This window comes from Myxocyprinus asiaticus, chromosome 41 (assembly GCF_019703515.2).
Source record: "Myxocyprinus asiaticus isolate MX2 ecotype Aquarium Trade chromosome 41, UBuf_Myxa_2, whole genome shotgun sequence".
Taxonomy (NCBI): Eukaryota; Metazoa; Chordata; class Actinopteri; order Cypriniformes; family Catostomidae; genus Myxocyprinus; species Myxocyprinus asiaticus.
Genome location: NC_059384.1, coordinates 18,835,618 through 18,847,823, shown reverse-complemented (window position 1 = coordinate 18,847,823; position 12,206 = coordinate 18,835,618). Strand labels below are relative to the sequence as shown.

The window sequence follows — 12,206 nt, the reverse complement described above, 5'->3', positions numbered from 1 at the left end:
TTACAGAAGATTTGTCTGGCATCTCCTCCCAGACAGCCACAGCTTCTTCTCCTTTGTCCCACATTCACTTAGTTGGAGTGCATGCAAAGGGGGGTGGGGAGGGGTGACAGTCGTTAACAGTAACAAAAATTTCAAATTAGAAATGAGTCAAGTTATTGGTTGCATTTGAAGCAGGAAGTTTTACATCCAATCACAGTAATGATGTTAACAAATAAATCAGAAAATGCACAGGAAATTTAGTGATATACCTGCAGTTGTGGTCTTGACTGGTCTTGAAATAAAATCCCGAGTCCTCTTTGTCTGAGACCGAGACAAGACCGAGTACAAATGCGGCCGATTCCGAGATGAGACGAGACCTTCAGAAAGTAGTCTCAAGACTGGTCTCGAGACCAAGACCGATCTCGAGTACTACAACACTGATGTCTTTATAATATCATACTTTTTTCACACAGTATAAATGAGTCTTTACACATGAAAATATATGACTACCTTTGTATTTTTGAGAGGAGGGTCCCTTGCAAGGGAATCATCATATTCATGGGTCCTAAAAGTTAAAAAGTTTGAAAACCCCTGGCTTAGAGAAAGCAACTGCATCCAGGGGTTTTTGAATAGAAGTTGTTGCAAAAAAAAAAAAGAACACAAGTGACTCAACAATTTTCTTCAAAATCACTAAAGTAACAGATGTCATTTTAGATGACATTTTCAAGATTCCATCCAGGTGGATTGAATTAAGATTATTATTCATACATATGCCAAAGGAATAGTATATTACTTTGTTTTAGTGATCTGACATGCCAACTCTGGCTCAGCCAATGGAGTGAGTTTGGGGCAGGACTACCTTTTTGTCCAAATAATGAAAAATGGTGGGTAGCAGGTGTTTGGAAAACCTGTAAAGAAAATTCTTCTTTTTTTTTTTTTTTTTCAAATGTGTTTGATGTGACTAGTTATGCAGAAATTATAAACATTGCCTTAGACTTTAGCAGATATGCACACTTAAAATTTAGAGTGATTCTCTTAGGGAAAAATGGACCAAAATATTGATGACTCATCTTGTATTTATGGAAGTTTTTTATTTATTTTTTTTGTTGCCCATAACAAAGTTTACAAGAATGAAAATGTCCCCTTCACCCAATATCACCTGCCTCTGACAAACAATAGAAGGATTACATCATGGTTCATGGTAGTCATATAAACTTATGGCTATTGGCTATATAAAAAAGGGCTAGTCCCTTCAGTATGTCCTGCCCCAACTTCCTGTTTCAATCGTAAATATTATTACACAGAAAATAAAACAGCTTGTTAAGACATTTAATGGGTTTTTGAAATGCTAATGACAAATATTAGATTAGTGGATCTAGGGCTCCTTTAAGAGCAAACAAATATTTTCTATAGAAAAGTATCTGCAAACAACAAGCATAATTTGATTTTTTTTTTTTTAAGGGGACTGGACCTTGAGAGGGAAAGCAACATTCTTTTCATTATGAAGCTTTGAAATTACAATAAAAAGATGCACTGGTTTGCCTTATTATTTTCAAATTAAGGCTTTAAGAACCACGTTGCCATTTAGTAGAGCAGTTTTCCTCCAATTAACAAATTTTGAGACTTTCCGGTAAATAAAAAAAATTCCAAAAATAAACCAGTCTTCAGGGGATTGCCGGACTCATGCTTGGAGGCATTTGCCTATTTGAACAGCTCAGAGACTACCATTATGGTGTGCTCCATACTGCATACCCATAACTTTCTGCTTGTGCGGATACGGACAGTTAAGAGCAACATTTATATGCTGTATTACCATAGTTAGGCTGGTTTGCTGCATTCATGTGCTGCTGCTTTGCTCCCTTCCTACCACAGCTCCATGAATAAATGAGGAAATGAATAAATAATAGCAGTTTCAGCCATGTGTGGTGGGAACTAGCCAGGATTCGGCAGACCCCCTGATGAGCATTGATTATGCTTCCAGAGTAGAAAGTGCAGCACTTTAATAAAAGTGGCTCCATGCAGCTTATAGATGCTGATTGGCACAGACAACTGTGCATTTGATAAAGAGAGATGGGAAAATGGTTACTTAGCAGACAATTTTATCACAAATTAATTGCAATACCCTTATTACGGGGATTGTTCCCTTGGTGTCATTTGGGCATAAATGTCTTGGTTGGCCACAAAAGGCGATCTCAATTAGCAGGGTTCCCACACTTTTTGACCAATGAAATTTCCATGACTTTTCCACGAACTTTCCAGTCTTTTGTGATTATAAATATTTGTATTTGTAATATATTTATATTATTATACTTTTAAGTGTACAAATGTCTCTCCAATAAGGCAAAAAGTATTGAGATTTTTTTTTTTGTTCCACAGGAAACAACTATTGGCTAGTAACATATGCTGTCCAATGAGTCACACAGACACTTAGGGCTCTATTTTCGTGAGTGTGCAAAGTGCAGTGCTAGTCACTAAGACTTTTTTCCCACCTGTTGTCGTAGGGTCACCGTGATTTTGCTGTAGAGTGATTTTTAAGTCACTGCAAAAGGGGCCGGTGGAAGAAGTTGGAGAGAGTAAAAGGTTTGGATCTGGTATGATTTTTTGACCACTTTGTTATTTTGATTTGATTTGATTTTTGTTTGAAGTGTAATTTGAAATTTTTTCGTTTCAATAAATTAATAAAAATGTTCGAAATCAAAATCGACCGGTATAAGTGAAGTGCGTTCCGATACAATTACTGTTAATACTAGCCATGATTTGTGTGTCAGTAGATGAAAATTATTTATAATACTTACATTCTCTATAATTTAATGGAGCCAAAAATCCTGACGAGAACCACATTTTCCATGCGTATAAAAGGAGCGTGTCACTTTCAAAGAAAAATGCCTGACATTCAACAAGATGCAGTTACCAACAAAGAGGTAAATCCATATTTCTATTCTTCTAATTCACTGCATACAGTACATTTACACTACCGACTTCTTATGAATGTGCTGTCTTAGTTTATATCGCTGGTGCTTGAGGGAATGGACTGTATAATGTGGCACAGACAGTGGAATAACCGGAGAAGAACCTCAGAATGAAACTGCACTTGACCCAGCCCATTAGCGCTTTGCACGTATAATTTTACCAAACCCACTTGCGCTTAGACTTAGTGTATGGTTGCATGAAAATATCAAAACTTCATAGCCATGCCCACTGACATTGCATTTAGGATTAAAGCATGGCGCTGTGCTTAGCGCTAGAGCTCTTAAGATAGGGCCTTACTCTCAATGCTCACTTGCTTGTGAGCAAGTTTTACACATCACAAGCCATTAAAAAGAGCAATATTTAGCTAATTAAATATTTTATAACAGAAAATAACTATAATAGAATTCTAGAAATGTTCATGACATTTCCATGGCTTTTAATGTTTTTATTATTTTCAATCCATGAAAAACACAATTTTAAAATGCCCTGATATTTCAAGGTTTTCTTTGACTGTGGGAACCCTGAATGGACTACTTCCACAACTTCTTCTGCATTCTACTTAGTGCTGCTCAGGTGCTTCCGGTAACACTTTTCAGCAAACCTCAGTGTAGTTCAGCGCATCTCAATGCAGAAATGTATTCATTATTCAGATGAAGTAGCACTTACTACTGCACTTAATAAAAAAAATAAAAAAATCCTTGTCTGTCTCTTTCTTCTGGGCTAGCATCTTTACTGCTCCAGCCACTGTGAGAACTTGGAAGTCCTACACTGCAGATGTTGTTAAACTTTGAATGACAAATTTCTTGCTATGTGTCTCATTTGTAAGTCGCTTTGGATAAAAGCATCTGCTAAATGACTAAATGTAAATGTATTTGTTTTTAGGGCTGTCAGTTGATTAAATCAATAAATTATGTTTTGGTGTTAACGTGACTGATCTTGATTGCCTCTAAATATAATTTTTCTTTCCAAATGTTCACTCAGCTCCTGAATAATAAACCAAATATATTTAACTGTCTCATTAAAGGCTTGTTTCATAAATTGAAGATATTTCAAACCTGTTGAGCTTCAACGATAATTAAATTCCACAGTACAACGATTGCAAATGACTTTACTTTGGTTAAATGTCCCATATTTATTTGATTTATTAATAAATTAGCCTTTCTCTTACTCTGACCAGCCTTTAAAAATCACTCAGAACAGAATGAAGCAGTTACAATGTCGAATAAATACGTTAACTGTGCCAAAAATATTTTACTGCATTAATCAAATTTACTTTTAATCTTTATTACTCATTATCTTTGGCAGCTCTACTACTTTTGACATATACAGTTGTGCTCAAAAGTTTGCATACCCTGGCAGAAATTGTGAAATTTTGGCATTGATTTTGAAAATATGACTGATCATGCAAAATTTAAAAATAAAATCAGTCTTTAATTTAAGGATAGTGATCATATGAAGCCATTGATTATCACATAGTTGTTTGGCTCCTTTTTAAATCATAATGATAACAGAAATCACCCAAATGGCCCTGATCAAAAGTTTACATACCCTTGAATGTTTGGCCTTGTTACAGACACACAAGTTGACACACACAAGTTTAAATGGCAATTAAAGCTTAATTTCCCACACCTGTGGCTTTTTAAATTGCCATTAGTGTCTGTGTATAAATAGTCAATGAGTTTGTTAGCTCTCACGTGGATGCACTGAGCAGGCTAGATATTGAGCCATGGGGAGCAGAAAAAACTGTCAAAAGACCTGCGTAACAAGGTAATGTAACTTTATAAAGATGGAAAAGGATATAAAAAGATATCCAAGGCCTTGAAAATGCCAGTCAGTACTGTTCAATCACATATTAAGAAGTGGAAAATTCAGGGATCTCTTGATACCAAGCCAAGGTTAGGTAGACCAAGAAAAATTTCAGCCTCAACCAGAAGAATTGTTCGGGATACAAAGAAAAACCCACAGGTAACCTCAGGAGAAATACAGGCTGCTCTGGAAAATGACGGTGTGGTTGATTCAAGGAGCACAATACGACGATACTTGAACAAAAATGAGCTGCATGGTTGAGTTGCCAGAAAGAAGCCTTTACTGCTTCAATGCCACAAAAAAGCCCGGTTACAATATGCCCGACAACACCTTGACATGCCTCACAGCTTCTGGCACACTGTAATTTGGAGTGACGAGACCAAAATAGAGCTTTATGGTCACAACCATAAGCGCTATGTTTGGAGAGGGGCCAACAAGGCCTATAGTGAAAAGAATACCATCCCCATGAATGCAGCATGTTATCAGAAAATACTGGCAGACAATTTGCATTCTTCTGCACCAAAGCTGCGCATGGGATGCTCTTGGACTTTCCAGCATGACAATGACCCTAAGCACAAGGCCAAGTTGACCCTCCAGTTGTTACAGCAGAAAAAGGTGAAGGTTCTGGAGTGACCATCACAGTCTCCTGACCTTAATATCATCAAGCCACTCTGGGGAGATCTCAAACGTGTGTTTCATGCAAGATGACCAAAGACTTTGCATGACCTGGAGGCATTTTGCCAAGACGAATGGGCAGCTATACCACCAGCAAGAATTTGGGGCCTCATAGACAACTATTACAAAAGACTGCATGCTGTCATTGATGCTAAAGGGGGCAATACCCAGTATTAAGAACTAAGGGTATGCAGACTTTTGAACAGGGGTCATTTCATTTTTTTCTTTGTTGCCATGTTTTGTTTTATGATTGTGCCAGTCTGTTATAACCTACAGTTGAATATGAATCCCATAAGAAATAAAAGAAATGTGTTTTGCCTGCTCACTCATGTTTTCTTTAAAAATGGTACATATATTACCAATTCTCCAAGGGTATGCAAACTTTTGAGCACAACTGTAGCTATATGCAAAAAATATGCATTTACATTTCAACATATAGGCTAGCGATATACTTATCAATGAAACCATGTCACAAAATAGAGATATAAACACATGTAATACAAACCAAGGAGTAATGCATGTATTTGTCAGGACTCTCTCTCACACACGGAGCATTGCAGTGCTGGAAGCGTGTGGTTGTTTAATTCAAAGAGCGCTGGTGCTGACACCCTTTACTAGTCGCCTTTATCCTTCTGTGAAGTGCGGTTCAAGCTGATCTGTGGTAAATGTCTGCTACAGATGTCCATGTGAGCTGAAGCAGTGAAATGTGCTGAGTGTTTACCAGCCATCACTGCTGGGGCTGAATTAATGCTTTGAAAACATTTATTCCACTGAATTTTAAAGATGCTGTACACAGTAATGTTCCAAATATTTCTTCTTTGGGAAACAGGCAACTACTGCACATTGTAAACACTTATAACCAGAAACTGGTGAGCCGGATTATTTCAAAGCTGAAAGTACGCCATGAAGCTCAGTGCAAGTAGCCAGTTAGTTTCCAGTTTAATTCGACCAGGGTAACATTTAGTTTACTACACATTTGCCATGGTATACGTGTATGTCCAGCATTTGGAAGAACCTGATAAACACAGATTATTAACTCTAAAATGCAAGCCAATTGAGTTATAGGACAAATAGCATTCCTAACCACAGGTGCGATGACAATAGGAAGGAATAAGTAAAAAACAGAAGATGACGTTCTTGTCAAACAGGTGAGCATAATCAAATGCACCTGATCTAAAAAAATAAGCCAGATGCAATTAACAAGAATAATGAAGCATAAAAATGCATTATTTCACATGGTGATGATAGTGGGGGATGGCTACATGCTTTGCCCTTGGGTTCTCTGATTTGGTCTGGTGGAAGTTGGGTATACACAACTGCACCTGGCTCACAGAATAATGAAGCCGTTAATAATGTACTGTATTGTTTGTGCCTTCAGCTCATCTCACCATTTTTTATTTTTTTTTATCATAATATGGCATGCTGGCTGTTGAATCTGATTAAAAGAATTAGTGGCAGGGGGCCTCCATGGGATGTAACATTGATTGAAAAGCTTTGATTGGGGATCAAAGCTCCAGTTAAAGCTGGAGACATTGGTGGCATCTTTTTCAGAGTAATAAATGGACCAATCTTACAAAGTGCTAAAAATTTAAAGAAGATGCCATTAAATAGAACCCTTTGCCATTCTAAATATTGCAACATATTTAAAAAGGGGAGGGTTTTTAATTGCAGGCAAGCTGCGTAAAACACCAAAGTTTTATGGGTTTGAACACAGTAACTGCCAGCAGACACATGAAGGAGAAAATTGCTTCCGCATATTGCAAAGAAAAAAAAAAGCATGGATGTGCTTGTTTAGAATAGTGAACTAACAACTTTTAATTGTTTTCACAATTTAATCAAGCAATAAAACTACACATTTAGACATCTATGCTCAGTTATTTCTGTACTGATTCACATGAGATGTTTTCTTCTGTGCCTAAGCTGATGAGTTTTTAAAGAGAAAGAAACAGACTCACGATCTCCATGGCAACGTAGTGGTCCCAATGTCAGCTTGGCCTCCGAGCCGGGTCGATTTGTGTCCCCGACAGCCACTTGGCTGACCGGTAAGTGGTCTTTATACACTAGAAGCCCAGAATCGTCTCTCCTACCAAACAAGATAATTCTTGATCAATACATACAATATGAGTCCCCTATATATATTTTTGTAATACAAATGTATTGTACTGTTCCATAAAGACATTTTCAATAAAAATATATCCCTTGCTGACCAGCCTAGGCTGGTTTTCTGATCGTAGTTGGTTTAAGCTGGTCTCACTACCTAGTAAGTCTGATGCTTAGCTGGTTAAACCACTCTAATACCAGCTAATAGACAAGCCTGACAAGGTTTGGGAGACTAGCTAAACCAGCTTACCATTTTAGGTTGGTTTAAGCTTTATCTTATTCCAGCAGGGCATAACAACACCATGGGTTTATAATTTTTTTTTTTTTTTCTGCTTACAATAGTACACTAACATATCATCAAACTAAAACTTAGGAATATTAACTCAGAGATGTGTTTCCCAGTTGACGATTTTATTTTTTTTTATATAATCATTAAAGGTTGAATAAACTCAAAGATTGAATTTACTAAGAGCAGTGTTTTTTTTCTCATAAGCAAGTCTCTTGACACTAATGACTAGCTCTTTAATGACAGCATTTCAATTTGTTTAATGACTGGAAACACTTATTTCATGAATTTTTGCTAAATTAATAAACATAAGCGTAAAGTAAAACTCCAGGCTCTGGGCTTAAACTGCTCAATGTGCAGCTGGACCCTGGACTTCCTGTCAAGCAGATGCCAGGAGGTTAGAATGGGCAGCAACATCTCCTCATCACTGACCCTAAACACTGGAGCCCCACAGGGCTTTGTTCTCAGCCCACTCCTGTATTCCCTGTACACACATGACTGTGTGGCAACACATAGCTCCAATGCCATCATTAAGTTTGCTGATGATACGACGGTGGTAGGTCTGATCACTGACAATGATGAAACAGCCTACAGAGAGGAGGTGCACACTCTGACACACTGGTGTCAGGAACACAACCTCTCCCTCAACGTCAGCAAGACCAAGGAGCCTGTGGTGGACTTCAGGAGAAAAGACAGAGAACACAGCCCCATCAGCAGCTTCAAGTTCTTCGGTGTCCACATCACTGAGGAACTCACATGGTCTGTCCACACTGAGGCTGTTGTGAAGAAGGCTCACCAGTGCCTCTTCTTCCTGAGACGGCTGAGGAAGTTTGGAATAAACCACCACATCCTCACACGATTCTACATCAGCACTGTAGAGAACATCCTGACTGGCTGCATCACTGCCTGGTATGGCAATAGCACCGCCCTCAACCACAAAGCCCTGCGAAGTGTGCTGCGAACTGCCAGACACATCATCGGAGGTGAACTTCCATCCCTCCAGGACATATATACCAGGTAGTGTGTGAAAAAAGCTCGGAGGATCATCAGGGACTCCAGCCACCCGAGCCATGGGCTGCTCTCTGCTACCATCAGGCAGGCGTTATCGCAGCATCAGGACCTGCACCAGCCGACTTCATGACAGCTTTTTCATGATACATATATCAGCACTGCACTTTATTAGCCTCAGACTGGACTCACATTTTATACTTCTCTTAATAACACACTGGCAACTGACTATCATCTGGCAGCTGAATGTCAGCACAACACTTCATATTTATTTCCACTGTTTACATGGAGGGAGGGTGGAGGGGTACAGTGTATTTTTATTGTATACAGTCTTCTTATTTTGTGTATACTGTATATTGTATATTTTTTTTATTGTATACAGTCTTCTTATTTTGTGTATACGGTATATTGTATATTATTAGGTGTACATTGTGTTGTGTAACAAGATGTGTAAACTGTGTTATGTGTAAATCAGATGTTTATTGTAATTGTCATACTGCTATGTTGCTTGGAACTGCACACAAGACTTTCACCCACTGTTGCACTTGTGTATATGGTTGAGTGACAATAAAGGGATTTGATTTGATTGAAGTGTATTAATAAAAAATAGTAAACAACACAGAAAGAAACCCCAAGGGTTCATGCTGCAGGACACTATGGGTGCTTTATTTTAATACAATCAACTACCACAGTGCAAATACAACTGCAAAAGTCATTTAAAAAACAATTATGTATTGCAAATCTGAATGGAACAAAACAACATCAACAATGTGGTTGGGAATGACACTTGCTGCTTTAAAATCGAGTATCCTAATTTGTATCCATTATTCAGGGTTGTTAAGTTTGCTTGGGGTTTATGACAAGTGGTGAGAGCATTACAATAACTCACTGTCCATCTGTGCATGGGCCATTAACACACATTGCTGTTTGTTCAACTAAATCGGTAACTGGAGAGACAAATCCAGCTTTCTTGTTTCTTACTGACCGATGCTATAAGAATACAATTTTATAAACATCCCTTACATCCCTAATTTGGATATTACCCATGGTGTGGTTATAACACTCTACCCATCCATTCCATATTACTGTATAAATGAACCAAATCACATTTATTTTCATATTTAACATCACAACAGTCATTTATCACACAAATTAACAAAAATAATTAATACAAAAAATAAAATAAACAAAACCACGACTTCTTTAACAGTTGAGTGGTATTAACAGGTGGCAAATGCATATAGAGGCATCTCAAAGCAACACATGCATCACAGACAATTTCATGAGGAGGACATTTTACAAATGACCTTGTACCCAACCGCTGTAATATCGTCCACAGCTTCTTTTAGTAATAAAGCTACTAGACACTCCAGCCACAGCTTTTGTTGATGGAAATATCAGGGTTTGGCTCTATACAAACTTTTTCATCAGCACAATATGTTTGCCATTTGCCCAAGCGCTAGGGTCGAGACAACTGCGTCACACAGCAGACACTGCTATTTAACGAATACAGAGACAATAAAGCAGATGGGAATATGGCATGATTGCTTCTCATGAGTTTGATTGGTGGGCTAAAAAGGTCAGTAACTCGCAAATAGCATCTTATTCGAAAGCCCATAATTAGTTGCAGGCTTTGGAAATCACCATGGGAACTGCATGCTGCTGCTTACACCAGCCGATAATACGGCGACTTACCACTGCTTCTGGTCGGCATCACAGTTGCAGTAGTATTTGGAGTCGGTGCAGTTGCGTTCAATGCCGCATGCGCATTTCTGAATGCCGGGCCCAGAGCCGCCCCAGTAAAAGTGCTTCTCGCTACCGCGGCCAACCCACCACGTGTAAGGCGTTCCGTCTGCAAACACAAAGGAAATGGTTAAGTGCACAGCAGGAGAACACAATATGAATGGAACACAAAGACATAATTCAAAGGAAGACAATTTGAATTGGATACTGTATTCTACCACCATTATATACCAGACAATCGATAGGTGTCATTAAGTTCAGGAAGCCTTCTTGAAGGATACTACAGTGATTTGCACACTTATAAACAGGCAAACAAAACAGAAAGTGATGTAATAAATCATATAATTATCATGAATGACAAGAACTCTCAGTTGTCCATGGACGACTAGTGCCTCAAACTATGTTCTGCCCACAGACCGTTCATCACATATCGCACAAAAAACTGACAAGCACTATTCAAAAACTGAAAGTTCCAATCTAAAAGATATAGAGTTTTGTTTGAGGCACTTAGTGCTCAGGCGTAGGTGGGCTAAAGCACATAAGTAGTGGCGTAGTGGGCTAAAGCACATAAGTGGTAATCACAAAAAGGTTGCTGGTTCGATCCCCACAGCCACCACCAATGTGTCCTTGAGCAAGGCACTTAACCCCAGGTTGCTCCAGGGGGATTGTCCCTGTAATAAGTGCACTGTAAGTTGCTTTGGATAAAAGCGTCTGCTAAATGCATAAATGTAAAAAATATGTCTGTGAAGTAATCTGTACTTATTACTTTTGAACAGAAATTCTTATTACAAATGTTTATGCACTTACCCTCCTGTGAAATTATTTGAATGAGTTTTTACATACCAGTCTACTGTGGTTTTAACTATTTCAGAGAAACCCACCTCTCAAAGGCATGTAAAAACAAAATCAAATCTTAGAACAATTAAAGAATGTTCAGGGTTAATACAAATTAAGCTCAATAAACAGCATTTGCTGGCGTGATATTGATTACCAGTAATAATAATAATAATAATAATAATTGTCTTGTCCATTTGGAAAAAAATAAGCAAAAATTGTGTTAAAATTATATAAGGATGAGGTTAGTAAGCAATTTGATCTCATTCAAATCATGTTAACAAATATACAGTAATGTTTATGTCTTGTGGCTATAATTTTGAAATTCTGTGTATTTATCTTTTATGAACTGACCCTTTACCTCCATGGCAAGTGCTTACTGTAAACATGATTTTTTTGCTGTTTTTTAAACTAAAGATGGATAAGTTCAAGTTATATTTTGTGGTAAAACATAAAAAAATTAAAAAAAGGCTTTTAAGTCAAGGAAACAAATCTATTTTTTTGTTAATAGACTGCCATGCAGAAATGTTTTTGCACACATTGAGAATGTATCAGTCCTTGTTCCGTATCAATCAGGAGTAAATCTCAGAACAGCTGTTTGACAGCTGCTTATAACATGCAGACAACTGTAATTACAGTGCATGGGATTTGAGGAGTACTTTACACACAGATGGAACTAGTACTTGTATCTGTAGGCTAGACTGTAAAGACAGAAAACGCTCAATAGGATTAACACTTGGCACTTTGGGAGTGCACACGGTGCTCCAGGGGCTGCTGGACTGCCATTTACAAGCACTAATGTGCA

The 12,206-nt window shown here is 38.0% G+C and overlaps 1 protein-coding gene across 2 annotated transcripts in view; it reads right to left on the bottom strand.

The window, feature by feature from the left end:
- The window catches only part of LOC127431520 (contactin-associated protein-like 2), a 588,401-nt gene that overhangs the window by 129,684 nt on the left and 446,511 nt on the right, over positions 1 to 12,206 (bottom strand). For both annotated transcript variants that reach the window (XM_051681959.1, XM_051681960.1), the window contains 2 exons: positions 10,520 to 10,676; positions 7,386 to 7,513 (listed from right to left, as the gene is read on the bottom strand). In XM_051681959.1, coding sequence (XP_051537919.1) covers positions 7,386 to 7,513; positions 10,520 to 10,676 — 285 coding nt within the window. The remainder of the gene's footprint in view (positions 1 to 7,385; positions 7,514 to 10,519; positions 10,677 to 12,206) is intronic.